Genomic DNA, 21703 nt, shown 5'->3' with positions numbered 1-21703 from the left:
GGAGGTGACGCTCGTGCGTGGTAGGGGCAGACCTATTGGCCGCGGTCAGGCCCGCCGCGGAAGGGGGCAGGGGGAGTTCAGCGCCTGCGCAGTGCCTCCTGCTCGGGCGGACGCTTGTCTCCGCGGGAGCGAGTACCCTTCGCGTGCCCGCTCATGAGGGCCGCCGCCCTTCTCAGGGAGCCCGGCTCCTTTCTCCGAGGGGCCAGCTCGGGCTGCTGGTGCCGTCGCTTCTGGGTGGCGTCCGGGGAAGCCGCCGCTGCCTCGCCAGGCTCCGGGGCCCGGACCCCCTTCGACCGAGAGCTGAAGCGGAAGCAGAAGAACTGGGCGGCGCTGCAGCCCGAGCCCGCCAAGTACGATTACCTGAGGGAGGAGGTGAGGCCGGGCTCCCGCTTCCCGCTCCTCGCGGCGGGACCCCGCCCCGCGCGAAGAGGAGACGGGCCCTCGGCCGCCTGTCCCCCGGTTCCGGAGGGCAGAGGGGTGGGGAGCAGCCCCGCCCGCCCTGGCGGTCTCTGCGGCCAGGGAGGGGTGGTGGGACCGTGACCCCCTTCCCTTGGGAGACCCGCCGCCACGCCCTCGGCCTGCCGCGGGGCGGGGCAAGGAGGAGGTGACGCCCCTGCTGCGGGGGACGCGGCGTCTTCCCCGCACTCGCAGCTGTGCCGTTAAAAGTTGGGTCTGTCCCCGGCCAAACGGCTTCCGCAGCGCCGAGCAGGGCGACGCCGCGTCCTGCACACACCAAATCACCCGTACGTGCAGCCCCCACGACGTCGACGGCGTGAACTCGCTTATTGTCCATCCTGCCTCGCTCCTTTGGTACCCGCCTGGCCTTGGACTGCTGTTCGGGCCTGTGCCATAGGAAGGTTTTTTTTTTTTTTCTTTTTACAAGACGCTTTGTCCACTCCTGTGCTTGTCTCCTCTTTCGAGAAGGTGGGGAAAATGAGGATAAGCGGGGTGCTAGATTTGGGTTTATAATCTGGGGTAGTAGTTGGTTAATTTGGGTGCCTGGAGAATGTGTGACCACTTGCCTGAGCCTATAACTAAAAATGGATGGATGGGGAAAGGAGTAATGAAAATGCTGTTTGCGGCTGTACAGGATATATAGGCAGATACCACTTCAGCTCTTTCAGGCTTTTGTGAACATGCAACACACACTTGCCAACGGTTAGTAGCATCCACATACATTATGGTTTATACAGTGGAGTACAGTATTAATGATCACATGCATCTCCCTCCTACAGAGGTAAAGGGTGTCAGTGTAAGGTGTTCAGGGTCTGGTGGGTATTGAACAGATCCTGGCTGTACTCCACCTGGTTATCCCCTTTCTGGCTCATGCTGAAACCTCTTCCTTGTCTGCTGGCTGGGGTTGTGGGGAGAGGCAGGGAGTGTGGGGTTCCTTCTCTTCAGGATGCAGTGTCCACAGTGCTTATAGTTGAGATGGTAGGATCCCTGATACGTAAAGCACACAGTTCATAAAAGACACAGGTCAGGCAGGTGACTCTTAAGACTCATTCTCCCTCACCTTCTGTTCCCCTTCCCCTTTTGTAAGGCACTGAGACTCCTGCTGGAGAATGCGTTTTGCTATCTCTTTTGCCAAGTTGCTGCTGTTATTCTTGTTCCTGTGGGAGTGCCATAATGCGAGGTAGACTTCTGGTAGCTTTGACTCCTGAGCAGCACAGTCTGGAAGTGCTACCAGACAGGTTGCTCCTGAAGGGAATATTGTGTTGTGGGATTGCAGGTGTACTGCTTATGTTGGTATAGGTTTGTGCATGTCCACATTGGTACTGTACTTGTATAGAACTATACAAGCAGGGGGCTTTGCTCCTGAAAAGGAGCAAAACTACGCCAGAAGAAGTGGAGGGTTCTGCTGGTAGGTAACAAAATTAAGTGTGGATGCATGCAAGGCTGTACTGAAAAAAAAGTGAGCTTAACTGGGACAACTTTCTAGTGTAGACCAGGCCCAGGATTCTGTGATTTGACCCTCTAACAGCCCCTCCTCCTTTGTCCCCACCCTGCACTGCTAACAAAAAAAGAACTTTCTACCCTCAGGGAGAACACGGATGGGAAGCTGACGGTTAATTCTTATTTATAATGCTTGTATCTTAATCTCTTGCAATTCTCTAGGTTGGTGGCAGAGTAGCAGACCGGGTGTTTGACATAGCCAGGTAAGTTAAATATCTTGAGTGAGAGATCTCCAGTATCTTTTGACTCTGGAACCTACCCAGTTAAAGGCATGAGTTAAAGTAGATTCTAGTACTATATCTGTTTGAGTCCCCTTGCTAATTTTTGTGGTTCAATCAACACATTTTCTTACATTTTATTTTTTCCCTACTCCTGTGTTGTGTAAGGCCCATATTTGGGGAAAGGAAAGGAATTGAATATTCAGGAAAAACAGTGAAGCTGACTATAGATAGATACACTCAGATATACAGAGTAAAAAAAAATATATATCTCATCTTTCAGTTACAGTAATTGTAGGTCTTCTTAGATTTATAGTATCCCTTGAGTAAAAATTCACCTCTCAGGTGTTTCAGTATTTACGTAATATCAGAGCTGGCAAACTTATGAGACTCCCTTTGGCCACAGGTTATTAGGGAAGCTGAGGAGAAGCTGAGCAAGGTCCGGGGCAATGTCCTAGTTATTGGCCTAGTCTCCCCGTGCTGCATGTGTGCCCTCCTCACTGCCCCACACACAAAGGGGGAGTGGGAAGATGGGTGGGATCGCTTTTAGAGTGCTGTCTCTGAATGCTATATAGGGGGCCCAGTCTTTTGTTTCGGTCTGTGGCTATTAGATGTCGGAATGTGGAGTTCTCCCCCGTCATTTCCCTTTCATCCCTGTTCAGATGGCAGGAGAAAAAGAAGAGCTTGCTGCAAAGTTTGGGGGAGTGGGGCAGTACAGTACTGTGCTAAATGTAAACTACTAAAATAATAAAGGAAAAGTTTTTAAAAAAAGATTTGACAAGGCAAGAAAACTGTTTCTATGTTTGTTTCATTTAAATTAAGATATTAAAAGCAGCATTTTTCTTCTGCATAGTTAAACTTCAAAGCTGTATTAAGTAAATGTTCAGTTGTAAACATTTGAAAGAACAGCCATAATGTTTTGTTCAGAGTTACAAACATTTCAGAATTACGAACAGCCTCCATTTCCAAGGTGTTCGTAAAGCTGAGATTCTACTGTAGTAGCAGTGAAACTGAACATCTTGTAAATAGTGCTTTGCTGCTGTATCACAAAGCTGTGAGCAGCAGCAGCAGAGGCAGTACAACTAGATGTCTGCAATTCAGGAAGTCAGCGCTACATGGATTTACACTGGCTCACAAATTTTAATTCTGCAGAAGTTTATGGCTTATACTCTCACCGTTGGTAGAAGAAGCTTGCTACTGTTAAGTGAGAAAGTGGATTTTTAAAATCGTGTCAGATGTCCTTCCTGTCCTTTTCAACTTTTCACTTATTTTGGAAGCCAGCGTTTTATTCTATAGAAACTTGAATTAAAGTTAAAGACTTAGCATATCTTTTATGGTCGATGTATTGCCCCGGACCTATAATGAAGCTGCATATTTTTATTTTCTAGAATTATTGTGGCAAGAAAACACACGTGAAGTCGTAAATGGGGGAAAATAGACCTCAAGTTACATGCATCAAGTGTCATTAAAGGAAATATGGGCAATATACACCAAAGGAAAATGACTTTGAGCTGTTTATATTGACATTAATTGAAGTCATATTTAGTCAGAAAAGATATTTGGAACTTCATAAATTTATGAAATATAGTAGTTTTACTTGCATGCTAAGGAATTTACAAATTCTTTTGCTTAGAACGTTCCCTCTTGCTTTGGATGTTGGTTGTGGAAGTGGCTACATAGCTCAGTATCTCAACAAGGTACTGTATGTTTGTGCTTGTGTCTAAAAATAGTACAAATCATTCTTGTAATGCTGTGCTGTTCGCAAATGAAACTTAGAGATTCTTCCATATCTTGTGGGTAACTTGTTGCTTCTTAATTCTTAAGTCACAGTTTAGAGGTGTGATACCCCCCACCTCTAAAATGTATTGCCATGAAAGATGTAGACTAGACCAGGGGTTCTCACAACAAATTTTTGGGTGGCCTCAGAGTGTAGCCACCAACTCTTGCTGGTGCCCGCTCTGATAATTTTTCCTAAAATACTTTAGGAAAAACAAATAAATATGCACATACACATGTCCAAATCATTGTAATTTATTTATGTAGGGTTGTGGGTTTTTTTTGCTGTCTCAGCAATTAAAAATAATGTACAGTTGTGTCTATTCTTTACTGGACCTAAACAGACTAGAAATACAAATAAGGTGCTTTGCTTATTTTGGTGGGTTTTTTTTTTTTAAAGACTTGCTAGCTAGTAAGTCTGCTACTGTGAAAAATATTTTCCACAGCAGACTTGCTAGCTAGTTGGGATTGTTAATATCACTTTTCACAGCAGAGTTACTCAGTCCTGGCAAGCACGGGAACAAATTAAGCCCTGAATGGGGAGGTGGGTAAGGGGCCCAGGGGTGATGGGAGGTATTGGGGGTCAGGGATGATTGGGGGGGGGGGGGGCGTGAGCTCAGGATGGGAGCCTGGGGTTCTGCTGCAAGGCTGGGGACTGGAGGAGGCAGCAGGTGTCAGGGGAGACGTGCCGGGGGGTGAGCCCAGAGCTGGAGCCCGAAACCCTGCAGGTAAGGGATGGAGCCTGCTGCCTACCACCCCAGAACTGAAGCCCAAGCCCCACCACCCCCAGGAAGGTGGGGAACTCATGCTGGCCGCCTGTTCCTACAGGGTTTGTGGCTCCTGAAGGGGAGACGGACCAGCTCCTGCTGGTGGCCTTGGGGCGGGGGTTGATGCTGTGCCTCCCATCCCCCCAATCACTGCCCAGGAGACTAGATAATTCAGTTTTTGTCACCTCAGTTAAAACTTCCAACAAAGATACCAATTGCAATAGTGGTTCTTCCCATTATGAATGGAACTGAGTCCACTGATTCCTTTCACACAGATCACTGAATCATCAGGGTTGTCAAGGTTCCTCCCCCACTCTGAACTCTAGGGTACAGATGTGGGGACCTGCATGAAAACCTCCTAAGCTTACTTTTACCAGCTTAGGTTAAAACTTCCCCAAGGTACAAATTAATTTTATCCTTTGTCCTTGGAATATCCACTGCCCCCACCAAACTCTAACTGGGTTTACTGGGAAACGTAGTTTGGACATGTCTTTCCCCCCAAAATCCTCCCAACCCTTGCACCCCGCTTCCTGGGAAAGGTTTGGTAAAAATCCTCACCAATTTGCATAGGTGACCACAGACCCAAACCCTTGGATCTGAGAACAATGAAAAAGCATTCAGTTTTCTTACAAGAAGACTTTTAATAGAAATAGAAGTAAATAGAAGTAAAGGAATCCCCTCTGTAAAATCAGGATGGTAGATACCTTACAGGGTAATTAGATTCAAAACATAGAGAACCCCTCTAGGCAAAACCTTAAGTTACAAAAAAGACACACAGACAGAAATAGTCATTCTATTCAGCACAGTTCTTTTCTCAGCCATTTAAAGAAATCATAATCTAACACATACCTAGCTAGATTACTTACTAAAAGTTCTAAGACTCCATTCCAGTTCTATCCCCGGCAAAAGCAGCATATAGACAGACACAGACCCTTTGTTTCTCTCCCTCCTCCCAGCTTTTGAAAGTATCTTGTCTCCTCATTGGTCATTTTGGTCAGGAGCCAGCGAGGTTACCTTTAGCTTCTTAACCCTTTACGGGTGAGAGGATTTTTCCTCTGGCCAGGAGGGATTTTAAAGGGGTTTACCCTTCCCTTTATATTTATGACAAGGGTAATTTACAGTTTATAGCACCTTGGGTCAGACTTGAACTGGTGTTCTTAAGATGAAAGGTCCTATCATCCACTCCCCCGTATCTAGACTTCCTTGCTGGAAAGTAACCAGTAAGGCCATAATTAAATTTTAGCACATAAGATAAACTGGGGATCTCTTTCTTTTTGGTAGTCTCTTATTTCAGCCTTTTATGAAATACTTTAAAATACAGTCTTACACAGTTGTTTGCAGTGTTGTTGCCAAGTTGGTCCCAGGATATGAGAGACAAGATAGGTGAGGTAATATCTTTTATTGACCCAAATTCTGTTGGTGGAAGGTACATGCTTAGAGCCCAGACCAGAAGAAGAGCTTTGAGTAGCTTAAAAGCTTCCACCTTTCACCAACAAAAATTGGTTCAAAAAAGATATTACCTCACCTACCTTGTCTTCCTAAATTACCAACTCTTCAGAGGCAACATTGTGCTTTTCAGTAGATAAGTTCAGTTGGTGATAGTATACAGAACATCCATGCGTCTAGTCTGTAGTGGCATAAAGAGAAGCTTTAAGGCTAATTCATCTGATTCTGAAGTAGCAGATTAAACTAACCTTGACTGGAGTAGACAAAGTGATTAAAGTAAAAAATTTTAAAACCGTGTACAGTATCAAAGCTGTGCATAGTGTAAATGAAGTCTGTAATGACTTTAAAACTGTAATTCCTGGATTTTCTTTATGCTACAGTAGCATGACACCCAACACTAACTTTTTCTCCAGTACTTCACTATAATTTTTTTAATGGCTTTTGTCATCATAATGCATCTCCTGGTTATCTGAAGGCTAGACTGATATGATGGACACATTGGGATACACCATAACACTCTTCAGAAACTAAAGCTAGTGCAGAACCCCCCACCACCTCCTTGATAAATGGAGTTTCTTGCCCTGAATGTGTATCAATCAGTGCTCCATGATCTGCACTTGGTTTCCTGTGGGTTTTTGGGTGAAGTTGAAGGTGTTGGTATTAACCTATCAAACCTTCCTACCTGAGACTTTTTCTCCATGCCATACTGCCGTGGATGAGATCTTAAGATGGACCTATCTCCGAATAAGAGGTGGGGGCTCTGGCAAGGCTTCCTCTGTGAGCGCTTTTTACATTTGTATTATGCCCTTCCCCCAGTCTGAAATAGCACAAATCTGTTGACCTTAACACATGCTTGGCAGTGTGGCTTGATTAGGAGGGATGCTGAAGAAGCAAGTATTGTTGGAGGGGAAGGTGTGGGGAAAATGCATAGTTGATTTTTTTTATTTTTGAGGTTGTCTGTTTTTATTTACTGTATTTAAAATATTTGTAAGACACCTAAAGTGTTCAGAGAGATTGCCTCCTGTTGGTTTATAAATCTAAATATTTGACAGATTTTTCTTATTTCAGGAAACGGTTGAAAAACTTTTTCAAGTAGATATGGCAGAGAATGCTCTGGTGAGTAGCAGTCTGACTTCTGCCTGCTATGCTTTAATTCCACAATACTGAGAAACAAAAGAAATATAGCATCAAATGCAGTTTGAAATTCTATCTATTTATTCTAACCTGACTTAGAAAAATACTATGGAAACTGAAATCCCCACTGTCAGTGTTGTAGCTGATGAAGAATTCCTTCCCTTCAAAGAAGACACATTTGATCTTGTTGTTAGCAGTTTAAGGTTTGTATTAATCATTTCACTGAAGTTTAATGTTTGTAAAATCGGATAAGGGGATAGTGATGTTCTTGGGAAAGAAGATAAAGGGTTTAACTAGGCAATGGCATTTGAATGGTATTTCTACAGTCAGGCATTTTCTAGTCTTAAAGATCTTTGATAGTACTGTATATGAATGTGGTCACTCTTAGAATACTATCAAATTTGTTGTGCAGATATTTGACAACTTGTAGAATTACATTAAAAACTTTTATTGGGGAAGAGTCGATGATAGTTCTTTGCTTTTGGCTTCTGAAATGTTTTTTGCTGTGACAATTACTTGCCTTTACTCAAATTTTATTCACCACTTAACTCTTAATAAAATGTACACTTTGTATTTTAGCTTGCATTGGGTGAATGACCTTCCTAGAGCTTTTAGAGAGGTAAGAAAAACTGTTGCTGTTATCGGTAATCAGAACAAATTTTGGTTTGCAGTTACTTCTCATGTGTATTTCCTTCCTCTTTTGCTTATTTCTAAGATATGTGTGGACAGCTTGCGTTGAAATATTTTTGGTCATATCCCTAGAAGTCTGATTAAATATGATTTTAATACTGTCCACCCATTTTGTTGTTGTCCTTCATTAAGAGGACTCAAATTCTGCTACTATGAGACATTAACTAGAAAAGAAATGACACCACTCTTCACATACTTTGTATTGATATGGGTTTAAATACATGTGATGACAAAATTAATAGCTGTGAATTGATGTTTCCATATTGATTTTGATACCTTGCTAAGATTGTCATTCGGATTAATCCATGGAACACGTCTTACTGAGTGATAACCAAACATATAACAACTTGTACACACATTCCAGTCTCAAAGCAGTTGATAAAACATATTATGTTATATTTAACTTTCTTAGATTGCAACAATTTTCCATGCAGAAGCATTTCTTACATCAGAATCTCTTTCAAATTGCAGCTAGATACAAAGGAATTTTCTTTAGTTAAAAGCTGCTTGTGCTTTATGACTCACTTCCTACTATGTAACTTTTGGACCAATGGCTTAAAGTAATGGATTTGCAGCTAACTTCTTAAACTTATCCCATATATACTTGATGCTAGTTACTGAATGGTGGTGTCTGCTGACTAGCTGATCAAATGTCTCAACATTAGCGCAGAATAACACATCTTGGCTGATAACCTGATTAAATACTACTAATTCCCCCACTATCTTGCATCGTACATTACTTTGTAAGTCAGATCACTTGCGTATTTTATATAAATTATCATCTGTTTAATCAGAACTGGATCATTCAAGGAATAGGTATCAGTCAAGAGCCTTTTTACCTTGATGGCATTAGTTGGAATTCATGTGAGGCATGTGGTGACTGAAAGTTGTTACTATCTGATAAGTCTGATTATCTGTTTGTTACCTTACTTATTTTATTTGTCCATTCATAGTGGACAGTTTTCTATGCTTAGCAAAATACTTACGAAGTTTGTTGGCATTCTCACAAGAGGAGCTCAAGAGTTCGAGTGTTAAAATGTTCTTTCAACCTAGGGGTTTCTCTGGATCAGAGATGGTTATACTACTACGTGGTCTAAGAACAGACTGTTATCGCCGATTCCTCCACTTGTCACTCATTCACAAGAACAAAAATCACTTTAGGAAAGTAAGAGAATTCTACTTCTCTGTCCTAAACTCTTAAAATTCAAACTATTTACAATACACCTCTGGGGAAAGTATAGCAAACATACATAACCTGTCCTACTGTATTTTCTGTTCACAAGTAAATAGCTGCAGATGTTCTTGTGTCCGTTAAGAATTTTCCATGCAGATAAAATAGTCTTGCCTATCCATAGGCATGTTTTGAATTTAATGTGATTTGGTAGTACTTGGTTTCCTTGGGAATTGCTCTGAGGCACAAATGCAAAATGATGACTTTGGTTCAATATGGAAGATTTTATAGCCTGTTATGCTACTAAAAACTTTGGCTGGACCTCCTTATGTTAATAGAACCCGATACTCTTCTCAGAAATCCAGGCACACGCTTAAGATCGATCTTGTGTACACAATTACTTATGTTTCAGCATACAAAATCAGATACATTTGCTTGAAAATGGTCAGTTTAAAAGTACACGTGCCTTGCCTTTTCAAAATCAGTGGGAGTTGGACTGGGCCCTGAATCATAATCTGGTATTAAATTTCACTCAGTTGCATTTTGCTATTGCAGCAATTTAAAAACAAATTGTGTTGAATGAGTGTTTGGTATAGTGTGTGATAAATTTGACTAAGGTATCTTACAAGTGCGGATTACTGCTGAGTTCAGACAGCAGATTGAATTGATTACAACAGACACTTTCATTTATTTTATCTAGTCTTACCAAGTATTTTAATATTTCCTGTATAAAATGAACTAAAAATGGAACCTCCAACAGAAATAAAACATCCAACTTTAAGCTTCTTGTTTCTTTAACCCTAATTCTTCAAGTGCTGGAAAGTAAGGGGAGGAGATACTCAGTTGTTTCAGCGACCTTACTGTTTCATCCTTTCTGTAGAGGCAAAAAGAAAACTTTTAAGAACTTTGTACCAAATAGTAACATTAGCAGACCTTTAATATTAAGCAGATTTTCTGTATTATAGATTCATCAAGTCCTTAAGCCAGATGGAGTATTTATTGGTGCCATGTTTGGAGGAGAAACTCTGTATGAACTTCGCTGCTCTTTGCAGCTAGCAGAACTGGAAAGAGAAGGAGGATTCTCGCCACATATATCTCCCTTCGTTGATGTCACTGACTTAGGACATCTGCTGGGAAGAGCTGGCTTTAACACATTGACTGTGGTAATTATCAATATGAGGAGTGGAATAGTTTGGAAAATTAACGGTGGTGCCAATGAGTAATACTAAACTCCCTGGGTTCTAGGATAAATGATGTTGGTTTGTTCGTATTAGCCTTTCAATAGGGAGGGAATAGAGCAAATAACCTGGGCATGGCATATCTCCATGGGAGAGACAGCATGATCCTTTAGCAAAGGCAGGTTATCTTCATGGAAACTAATACAGAAATGTACTGTTGATCTGTGTTCATGGTTTCAAAGCTTTAGGAAATTGCAGTGGAGAAGATGAATTAGTTCTGTCTTAAGCATAAGTGGTCGGCTCTTAATTTTGCTAACAAGGAAGTCTGACTTGACTAAATCAGAGATGGATGTCATAGCTAAGGTGATAGTGATTTTCCCTCTTTATATTTCTAGCTCCATAGATCCAATAGGTGCCGAGACTAGCAGTAATACATGTCATTAGGTGAAAACTTGTGACTACAGTGATAGGTGCAAATAAAAAACTGAAGTTGGTGAATGACAAACCACATGAACTTGTAATACTCACCTTGAAATTAACTGTCCAAAACATCTTAATGTTTTTATGAAACTAAAGAAATATATATAAGCATATTAATTAAATGAGTGCATTTACTAGGCATACTAGATATGGCCTAGTTGATAGTCAGTCACAAAACTACAATTGTGCCCAGACTCCTAAAGCTGCCTCATAATTGTGTACTACATGCCTTGAGCTTTACAACGAACTAAACCTTTTCTTTCTTTAACATTAATTGAGGTAAATATTTTCAATTTACATGTTTGAGGTGTTTAAATATGGACATAGGTGCCTAACTAAGTAGTCTGATTCATCAGAGATGTGGGAACCCACAGTTCTGGTTTAAGTCAATTGCTCATTTTTCTTAGTAATGTAGATGTGTTGTAATTAAGTACTGTGTGTTCTGTATGAAAAGTATCTTGATTGAACTTGTATTGAACCTTGCTATAATTTTAATTTAGTAATGCATTGAAGAACAATAAACGTATTAGATCTGTTGCTGTTCATGACAGGACTGTTACACACTGATATTAGGAATATGGACCACAAAAGAAATTATATTCAAAATGTTTAAACTTTTGAGTACATAGAGATTGGAATATTATATGCATGTACTTTCACAATGTTTAAAACCCCGTACATGGAAGTGGACTTGCAGAAGGTGGTCTTTTACTTGGGCAGTGTAAAACAACTCTTGTAGTTTATGGAGACTGACATCTCCATTCGGTGGACTGTGTATACCACTTGCAAAAGGGGTTTGAAGTGTCAGAGTAGTTTTGGATACTCTATATTTTGGGTAGTAGAGTGGCTTATACTGTTTTAAAATCAATAGGTAAGAGATTGCAGTGTTTCCTTTAGGATGTGAAACTCCCTTCTGTCATCCATCTCCTGATTGTGCATTACAAGGGGCAATAATCCATTGCTTCCCTTGAAGACCATAGCATCAGCTGCTTCAGAATTTGGCAGCACTGAATTGCTTGCCTCTTTATTTCTATTTACAATTCAACTTGTTTATATAAAATCCTGTAGTTTTGACACCTGGCTACTTTAGCCTTCCTCTGATCCCAGCACCGTTATAATTTACTGATATCAGCTGAGGTGGTGCTTTTGCACCTAGAGGTGCAGCAGGGCTTGGCTTGGTTAGCTTCTGGTCCACACAACTTTTTTGAGAACTTCAACCCTACTAGTAAAAATGTAAGACACTAACAGTCAATTGCTATTTTTCTCTTCCTTTTGCTTATAATGGCACTTTAATCTGAATTTGGTGATTCAACTTGAGTTACTAAATATATTTCTGTAGGAACGTAGACATGGCTATCCATGTGTAGTGTTTTTCTTAAAGTGTGATTATATTGCATTAACGGGAGAGAAGTAGTAAAACAAGTTGTATATTTTTGCAAATTGTTATTTTCTTTTCATAGAGCAATCTCTTGTTTTGCTTCAGTTATTTATACACTTGAATTCAACATTTTTTAGGATACTGATGAAATTCAAGTCAACTATCCAGGGATGTTTGAGGTCATGGAAGATTTGCAAGGCAAGTACATTTTTCAGAAATAGCATGTAGGTTACTGTTCAAAATCTTGATTGGCTAAATACAGCAAGGTGTGGTAGGATTTGGAAAGGCTAGAGGTTGTGCCTGTTTCTTAACTCCAGCTAAACCTTTGCAGAAAAGTTCTCCTGTTATCTGAGAATTGTGAAGTTCTTGACTAGGAAGAATTATTCATTCTAGCCTTGGAATGTCTGAATTTACATATTAATTAGGGCTGTCAAGCGATTAAACAGTAATAGAATACAATGTATTTAAATACATTGTATGTTTTCCACATTTTCAAATATATTGATTTCAATTATGACACAGACGACAAAGTGTACAGTGCTCACTTCATATTTATTGATTACAAATATTTGCACTGTAAAAAACAAAAGAAGTCATTTTTTAGTTCACCTAATACAAGTACTGTAGTGCTATTTCTTTATCATGAAAGTTAAACATTCAAATGTAGAATTATGTACCAAAAAAACTGCATTCAAAAATAAAATAGGCTGTTTGGGGGGCACAGCCTTCCCTACCTGGCCCTCCATACAGTTTTGCACCCCGATGTGGCCCTCAGGCCAAAAAGTTTGCCCACCCCTGCTCTATATAGTCATTTTGTACGTCTGTTTAGTATTCTTTTTTTAAAAATCTATAAATAATAATGGAGGGGATAGGCTTAAGCATCAGTATTCAACTTCTGGAAATAAGCGAACTAACTTGCTTATTTAAAAAAATCAAGACCAATACTTAGCAGAATAACTCTTCTGGAAGATAATATAGTGAAATGGCTAACTTTATAAACCATAAATTGTAATACAAGCTGTGCAAGGCTTTTGCGTTTTTGCAATGTAAAGTAGATGTTCCCTTCAATCAAATCGCTGTATGCTGTACCGTTCTATGGTAAAACTTGGAGGATTCTCCCTCTGTATTGACTTAATATAAACGTGTGATTTACACATGAAATTTCAAACTCATGGTGTATGCTGTATCTTCTTTTTTTAAAGCTGAAACATATTTTTAGGTATGGGAGAGAGTAACTGTTCTTGGAATAGGAAACCTATCCTACACAGAGAAACCATGTTGGCAGCTGCGGCAATATATCAAGGTAAAAGTACACATTTAATAGCTATCTTTTTAGCCTTCATTGGTTCTGTGAACATATCTTTTTTCCATGTTACTTTTTTCTTTGACCTTTCTTATCTAAGACACGTGTCTTTTCTGTTTTGTTAACACGAAAGTACCATTTATTTTTGTAATAACTTTTTAATAGTAATTACAGTAGATTTGAAATAGATTCACATTTTGTATGGTTGGGATCTCATCTTGTCTTCTGTCCCTTATTACAATCAGAATTTTAAGGGTCTCCCTTTCCTCACAGTAAAAATAGCTTTCAAAAATGTATAGTTGCTTTTAGCAAAAACCATTGTCAGATTCAACATTTCATACTTAATTCTTCAATGTATATAAACCCATTTCTCTTTTTAATAGAAATGTATGGAAGTAATGATGGTTCAGTACCTGCTACATTTCAGATTTATTACATGATAGGCTGGAAATTCCAAGAGTCACAGGTAACATGAAGCCTATCCATTGCTTTATGCTCGAATGTCAGTAACTCCCATATTTCATAAGATAGCCCCTTTTTTTTTTGTTCTAAGCAACTAAGGGGCTTTTTTTAAAGGCTGGTGTGATTTGTTTTGAACATAAAGACGAGTCCTTTGCTTGCTTGCTTGTTTGTTTGTTTTTCAGGCAAGACCTGCCCGAAGAGGTTCTGCAACAGTGTCATTTGGCGATCTGGCAAAAATAAATGAATTTATTTCAGGAGAGAAAAAGTAGTTCATCCAATGGCTACAGTTGTACTGGCTCTTTTGTGGAACTTTGCATTGCAGATATTCTACAGTTGTCAGATTTCTCCTGTTATGTCACTTTGAAGAGCTAATAAAGTGGTTACAGGACTCGGTTTATATTTCGTTCAGTGCATATTAGTAAGAGAACAACATGGTATCTATTAAAATTTCTATAGGAAGATTAATAGAAGGTTGAAACTTCTTTTTTGGTAACTGATCATTTTCAGATGTAATGTCTGTCTTCACCATTTCGGTGCTAAAGATTGCTCCAAAGAGGGTAACTTTTTGTTAGTATTTATGTACTCTGGGAGTAATGATATGATATTAGAGAGCATCTGCCTGGGGCAGTGAACAGGAATTTCAACTGAACTAATAGGGAAAAAACATCTGGAAATACATAGATCCAATTTAATATATAAGTAGTCTGAAGATCTGTTTTTTCCCTTTGGGGGCCTCAAAATATGGGTAAAAACACTTGGCCATCAAGTGTTGAAATTCTCATGTTTGACCTGCATGTAAAGAGAAGTGAAGGAAACCATACTTGTGAGAGAAAATACCTTGCTGAAGAGCTCAGCTAAGTATCTTTCTTCAAAGTATGTACAACTAAACAGTTTCTGTGAATCATTATTTTCTAGCAACAGTGATCCATGGTGTGCATTGAGTGAAAGGACCCAGGAAATGCAATCATTGGAGCCTAATTCTTTACTTAATTATTTGAGCAACACTACATCAATGAGGCATGGCAATGCTATTTGTCTCTATACTGACTTGCATTCTAGTGCTTTAAAGAAAAGATGAGGGAAAGATACATCACCTACAGTAATGTTCAAGATACCCCAAACATCACATCAAGGGCAAGGACAGTACCAAGGTGGTAGCCTGACAACCGGGTTATTCAGCCTAGGGAGCTTATGCAACATTCTGTTAGTCGATGTGGTGGAACCCATGTAGAAAACATACTAGTCCATAAGTGAAGTACACTAGCTCTTTAGTTAGTAACAGTGGAATAAGTATTCACCAACACGAAATTAGTTTTGTGGCGGGTCTAGTTTCATGATATGAATCCTAAAGTGAGGGCTGGAAGACAAGAAGTCTCTTGTGTTTCTCTCTCTCTCTCATAGACAGAAACTTCTCTCTCCTTGGCTGAGTAATATCACTGACATCAGGAAGGAGGAACATCTTGGTTTTGAGTTAATAAGCATTTTTCTGGGTAGTATTTGACCACCAAGGAATTTGATTAAATTCTGCGTACGTGGTAGCTACTTGTCAAAAAGCATAAAGATCTTTCTCAGGTTTCTGAATAGCACCAAATGGGCTTTTTGGTAATAGAAAATGGGAGACAAAGAGCATGAACTAGGTGCTTTTTATAGGTAATAAAATCCTTGTTTCTTCCTGACAACACAAAGCTGGATTTTGTCCTTTCTGGTCATATTGCAAGAAACAATAACAAACCAAAGTAATCTGACAACAAATGCTAAAGTGCACCGGCATTCTGTATTTCATTGCATTTTTTACAGCAACATCTTTGCTATATTACAGGTACAGGATAGTACACGTGAACAGGATTAGCAGTAATCCCAAATATTTTTACACAGTGTGTCTGACCTAATTTCAGGCTTTTTATATTTAGTTTCTCAGCCTTAGATTGCATTGCAAAAGTTGGACATTGTGCTGTCAGCACTGCCTTAACTCAGTCCTGTTCTACGCTACACAGTTAGGTTGTTGTAAGACAGCTCACGTCGACCTAATTCTGTCAGTGTCTACATTACAGCCTTGTCCTGCCCATGTAAGTCCCCTACTATGACATAATAAGCACCTCCATGGGAGACATAGGGATTATGTCAGTGTAATTAGGGTGACTCAGTGTCTGTGTAAACATTGTGTTACTTATAGTGGCTGTTAGCGCTCTCATCAACTTCACAGCTTCAGGGAAGTGGGGAGCGGGACGCTGAAAAGCCGGGACAGCTGGACCCCACTCCCCAGGGACAAGAAGCCCTACGTGGCGTCCCTCCACCACCATCTGGCAGGAAACAGAGAGGCGAGAAGCCCTGGGAGCCTGTGGGCAGCTGGGCTCCTGGCAGAGAGCTGCCAACGGAGCTGAGAGATGGGGCTCTCAGCTCCCCCATGCTGCTTTTAGGTCAGCCGAAGCACTCTTGGTGAGGACTTGCACCTCCCAGGAGGGTAGTGTGGACATGCACCACTGCAGTAATTGCTCCTAATATGGGTTGACTTAAGTTATTATTGTAGACGTACCCTGTTCCATTGTGCCTGTTGTAATAAAATAATCCCGTAGGTGGAGTTTGACAGAATGGTACAACATAATCCAAGCAATGAAGTCATAACTGTTTGTCTACCCTGCATATAAAGAAACCTTCAAATAGAATTAAAAAACCATCCTATTTTCTAAAGTCTTGGGTTTCTCTTTATCTTCTAATTAACAATGCACTCAGACTGAAAGGAACACGTGTTTTCCCAAATGTAGATTTTTCATTAATTGCATGTACTGTATATTTATTTTTTCTAAATTTTTGCTTTTGAGTTTCTTCTCAAGCACTGCGACTCCTGGTTATGACTGGTTAAGTGTGAAGGGACTAGCGAGAATCAAGAGTAATGTTGTGTGGAAATGTTAATTAGGAGAGCTGCTGCTGTGCCTGGTTCCTCTACCACTAAATCAGCACTTGGGTAGGAGAGAACTGAAACATTAGAAACTTCCTCTCTCTTTCCTTTGCAGAGAAGAAGAATGTGCCACTGGTAATAGGAAAAATGGGCATTGCTGGACAGAGAAACTGCAGATCTGTTTCCCTCCCTAGTGCACGGACGAGAGAATACAGATAGAGCACCTAACTTGGGAGTAGGCTGGGAGCTACAGGTGTAGGGAAGAGGAAGTAGGTGCTGCACAGGATCCTTGCGAGTTGGTAGGCAGGAGATTGGTTCTGCTGTTTCCTTGTATATTTAAAAACTTAATAAACAATACTTAAATTAATTTAACTTCCTCATACTATTCACATTACATGATTTAGCAATTCATGTCGCTAACATTCACCTTACAAACTTAAGAACAGGGGCTGCTTTATAAAATCTTCAGGTAAAAAAGCCTCGTATCTTGGGTTTTCAAGTGGTACGGGAGCAAGGATATTATGTAAATGAACCAGATCCTGCTTTCACGGAAGTCGATGGTAAAACTTTCCCACTTCCTTCCCTGGGTTAAGACTGAGGTTGCTAGCACCCCTAACAAAGAAAGTACCACATAGGAGTTTATCTCAGCAGCATCTGCTCCAACTTCTGAAATATTGCACCAAAAAGATGATTAGTGATAACTTATTCATTAACAGTTTCAGAGTGGTAGCCATCCTCGTTGTTTTCATTCATTAACGAACATTCAGTGATGGCCTTTGCCCTGCATGTGTTTAATTAACGTGAAGCACATGAGTAGTCACATTCAAGTGAAAGGATAACAAAGTATGCACATAAGTGGTTTTAGGTTCAGGGCTTAAGTATGTACAGTGTTACCAGTAGTGATTATGAAGTATAAATTAAGTGCAAAAAACCAGTACTGCAATATTAAGCTCAGAGCATGACACTTCTTGAAAGAGTAAAGGGGCAAATCCTGCTCTTCCGCCCAAATTCTAATTTGGGTGATTATATTCTGCTTCCCTAACATTTCCTCTGATGTTTCAGCTTCAGGGTGTTCTAGATTCTGTTAATGAATAGAACTGAAAGCTTTAATGGGTTCAATTTATCCCTTTTCCTTTAAAAAGGAAAAATAAATATACTCCCCACTATAATACTGGTTTACTAGTTTGTGACCTATATTTCAGCATACGCCTGCAAACTAATACTTTTACTTTGAATTTTTAAATACGATACAGACAGAGATGTCTGTAGTTAGAACTGTGTTAAACTTTCAGTATTAATCATCTCCATGTTTAGGGTTTAAGTCTTTTATCTTAGTTCTCTCAAACCACATTTAGCCAAAATGGGATATGCAATTCCCCAGGCTAGGTATAATTTAGAGCTGTTTAAATACTTTAAAAAAAAAATCAGCTGTTGCAAAATAAATGCCTTAAATGCCAAGCAGTTGTTAGGGTGACAATGTGTCTTTTGTTATAAGACGAGATACTTTATTTAATGCATGAAAGCTGCTTTTTAAGTTCAGGCACAAGATAAAGCAAAATGCATGCTGGGAGATGATTACTTCTGGCTTTGTCAAAGACTAAAGCAGTCCAAAATCAAAATACAAGTGTAATGAGAATCTCTTAAAGAGGAAATACATACAAAGAAGATCAAGATCTGACAACTATGATCGGTAGGCATGATTGCAGTGTTTTGCACAGAAAACATGTACATAGAGTTTTATCTAAGCTTACTGGAATAGGGGGAGATCCTGGCATATGAGGCATTGCATTTTAAATTAGTAACTTAAGCATATGACCTCACATTCCTTGTGCATCCGGAATTCACCTTTAAAGTCGGGGGAGCTCATGGTGTACAGGAAATACAAGGTCAAGCCCTTGGGAAACAGTCAGAGTCTGGGGTGCAATCCAGACTAGTGAACACTGTCACCTCTTACCCTGTAAGCCGGAGTGCCTCACAATGCATTGCTACTATAGCTCTCTGCCTGGAATGCCCACAGTCAACAACAAGCTTGCACTATGTCTACACATTGAGCAGCCCTGGGCCAACAGTTTGGATCCTGGAGCCTGCCTGCAATACCACAGACTTCCACTGGTCTCCACCAGACTTGGTTAACAACTGGTAAGGGATTCCACACTCCCCCCAGCCCCCAGTTTCCCCAAAAATGTGTTCTGAAATGTTCAGCCCTGTCCTGGAACTATCAGAGGACTCTCAAGGGTCTTTTTTCCTTCAAAAAGTCAATATTCAACAGTTTGTTCCTTTAACTAGGGTTACCAACCAGTTCAAACATAGTACTGGATTGGTTTCGATTAAAAATAAAAAAGTTTATTTAATTATAAAGAGCGATTACGTGAGTACAAGTATAAGGATTAAACTCAGAAATGGTTGCAAGAGAAATAAAGATAAAGTGTATTCTGGTAACTAAACTTAACAAGTAAGACTTGGTTCAAGGTAAAATCCTCACCACATTTCCATCAAGATGGCTGACCAAACTCCTGATTCAGCGTCTATCCTCCAAAGTCAAAAGGCTGGTACCTTCATCTTCTGAGGTGAAAGATAACTAGGGGTTTCTTGGCCCCTCTATTTTATAGTCCAATGACCCTTTGAAATGGATTTCTTCTGAAGGATACCTCCAGATAAAAGTGTGTGTGTAGCTTGTGAGGTAGGCAACAATGCAGACTGTTTTGAAGGAAGTGGCATGCTACTTCTTCCCTGCTGGAGTAGTTGTCTGCTAAAATGCAAATTTTTTAGTTGTTGACTCCTTCACTACAATTGAATAAAAATTAGACATGTGATTGTCAATCTTCTCCCTGGCTGTGATAGTGAGAGGTTTGTCTCTCTCCCTTGTTAGCTTGATGGGTCTGTTCACACAGTATGCAAATACATTCTCATTGTCTTTCAAAAAGAAAAGGAGTACTTGTGGCACCTTAGAGACTAACCAATTTATTTGAGCATAAGCTTTCGTGAGCTACAGCTCACTTCATCGGATCCATACTGTGGAAAATACAGAAGACGTTTTTATACACACAAACCATGAAAAAATGGGTGATTATCACTACAAAAGGTTTTCTCTCTCCTGCTGGTAATAGCTTATGTAAAGTGATCACTCTCCTTACAATGTGTATGATAAGGTGGGCCATTTCCAGCACAAATCCAGGTTTTCTCCCCCCCCACGCACCCCTCCCAAAAAACCCACTCTCCTGTTGGTAATAGCTTATCTAAAGTGATCACTCTCCTTACAATGTATGAGCTCTCAAAAATGGATACTCTCATGAAAAACCAACCTTCCACACAAACTTCCTCGTGGCTGGACTTTACTAAAACTAGACAAGCCATTTACAACACACACTTTGCCTCTCTACAAAAGAAAAAGGACACTAAACTTTCTAAACTACTACATGCCACAAGGGGCCACAGCAATGGTTCCCTCAACCTACCCAGCAATATTGTTAACCTATCCAACTATACTCTTAGCCCAGCAGAAGCAGCTGTCCTATCTCGGGGCCTCTCCTTCTGCCCCTCCACCCCCATGAACATGTTACAGTTCTGTGGTGACCTAGAATCCTATTTTCGATGTCTCCGACTCAAGGAATATTTCCAACACACCTCTGAACAACATACTAATCCACAGAGACCTCCCTACCAACACTACAAAAAGAAGGATTCTAGGTGGACTCCTGAAGGTCGAGACAGCAGACTGGACTTCTACATAGAGTGCTTCCGCCGATGTGCATGGGCTGAAATTGTGGAAAAGCAGCATCACTTGCCCCACAACCTCAGCCGTGCAGAACACAATGCCATCCACAGCCTCAGAAACAACTCTGACATCATAATCAAAAAGGCTAACAAAGGAGTGCTGTTGTCATCATGAATAGGTCGGAATATGAACAAGAGGCTGCTTGGCAGCTCTCCAACACCACTTTCTACAAGCCATTACCCTCTGATCCCACTGAGAGTTACCAAAAGCAACTACAGCGTTTGCTCAAGAAACTCCCTGAAAAAGCACAAGATCAAATCCGCACAGACACACCCCTGGAACCCCGACCTGGGATATTCTATCTACTACCCAAGATCCATAAACCTGGAAATCCTGGGCGCCCCATCATCTCAGGCATTGGCACCCTCACAGCAGGATTGTCTGGCTATGTAGACTCCCTCCTCAGGCCCTACGCTACCAGCACTCCCAGCTACCTTCGAGACACCACTGACTTCCTGAGGAGACTACAATCCATCAGTGATCTTCCTAATAACACCATCCTGGCCACTATGGATGTAAAAGCCCTCTACACCAACATTCCACACAAAGATGGACTACAAGCCGTCAAGAACACTATCCCCGATAATGTCACGGCTAACCTGATGGCTGAACTTTGTGACTTTGTCCTTACCCATAACTATTTTACATTTGGGGACAATGTATACCTTCAAATCAGCGGCATTGCTATGGGTACCCGCATGGCCCCACAGTATGCCAACATTTTTATGGCTGACTTAGAACAACGCTTCCTCAGCTCTTGTCCCCTAACGCCCCTACTCTACTTGCGCTATATTGATGACATCTTCATCATCTGGACCCATGGAAAAAAAGCCCTTGAGGAATTCCACCATGATTTCAACAATTTCCATCCCACCATCAACCTCAGCCTGGTCCAGTCCACACAAGAGATCCACTTCCTGGACACTACAGTGCTAATAAACGATGGTCACATAAACACCACCCTATACCAGAAACCTACTGACCGCCATTCCTACCTACATGCTTCCAGCTTTCACCCTGACCACACCACACGATCCATTGTCTACAGCCAAGCTCTGCGATACAACCGCATT

General features: G+C 40.7%; 2 protein-coding genes across 11 annotated transcripts in view; one reads left to right on the top strand and one right to left on the bottom strand.

Moving 5' to 3' along the window:
• Window positions 1-44: 44 nt before the first annotated feature.
• Window positions 45-17157, top strand: NDUFAF5 (NADH:ubiquinone oxidoreductase complex assembly factor 5). Of its 6 annotated transcripts, none has more exons than XM_074949638.1 (11): window positions 45-372; window positions 2119-2159; window positions 3808-3871; window positions 7232-7279; window positions 7397-7500; window positions 7877-7916; window positions 10124-10321; window positions 12332-12392; window positions 13414-13497; window positions 13881-13963; window positions 14142-16241. In XM_074949638.1, exons 1-11 carry the CDS (start codon window positions 154-156, stop codon window positions 14226-14228), a joined length of 1029 nt encoding a protein of 342 aa, XP_074805739.1. In that variant the 5' UTR covers window positions 45-153; the 3' UTR covers window positions 14229-16241. The 6 variants fall into 6 exon arrangements, with proteins under 6 accessions (XP_074805739.1, XP_074805740.1, XP_074805744.1 ...); XM_074949643.1 differs by having other exon boundaries at window positions 57-350; window positions 14142-17157; XM_074949639.1 differs by lacking the exon at window positions 13881-13963 and having other exon boundaries at window positions 14142-16246.
• The window catches only part of SEL1L2 (SEL1L2 adaptor subunit of SYVN1 ubiquitin ligase), an 89292-nt gene continuing 80415 nt past the window's right edge, over window positions 12827-21703 (bottom strand). For all 5 annotated transcript variants that reach the window (XM_074949624.1, XM_074949625.1, XM_074949627.1 and 2 more), the window contains one exon: window positions 12827-14186. In XM_074949624.1, coding sequence (XP_074805725.1) covers window positions 14175-14186 — 12 coding nt within the window. In that variant the 3' untranslated portion in view covers window positions 12827-14174. The remainder of the gene's footprint in view (window positions 14187-21703) is intronic.

This window comes from Natator depressus, chromosome 3 (genome assembly GCF_965152275.1).
Source record: "Natator depressus isolate rNatDep1 chromosome 3, rNatDep2.hap1, whole genome shotgun sequence".
In the NCBI taxonomy this organism is placed as follows: Eukaryota; Metazoa; Chordata; order Testudines; family Cheloniidae; genus Natator; species Natator depressus.
The sequence above is the reverse complement of the archived record's forward strand: the minus strand, read 5'-3'. Positions and strand labels throughout refer to the sequence as shown.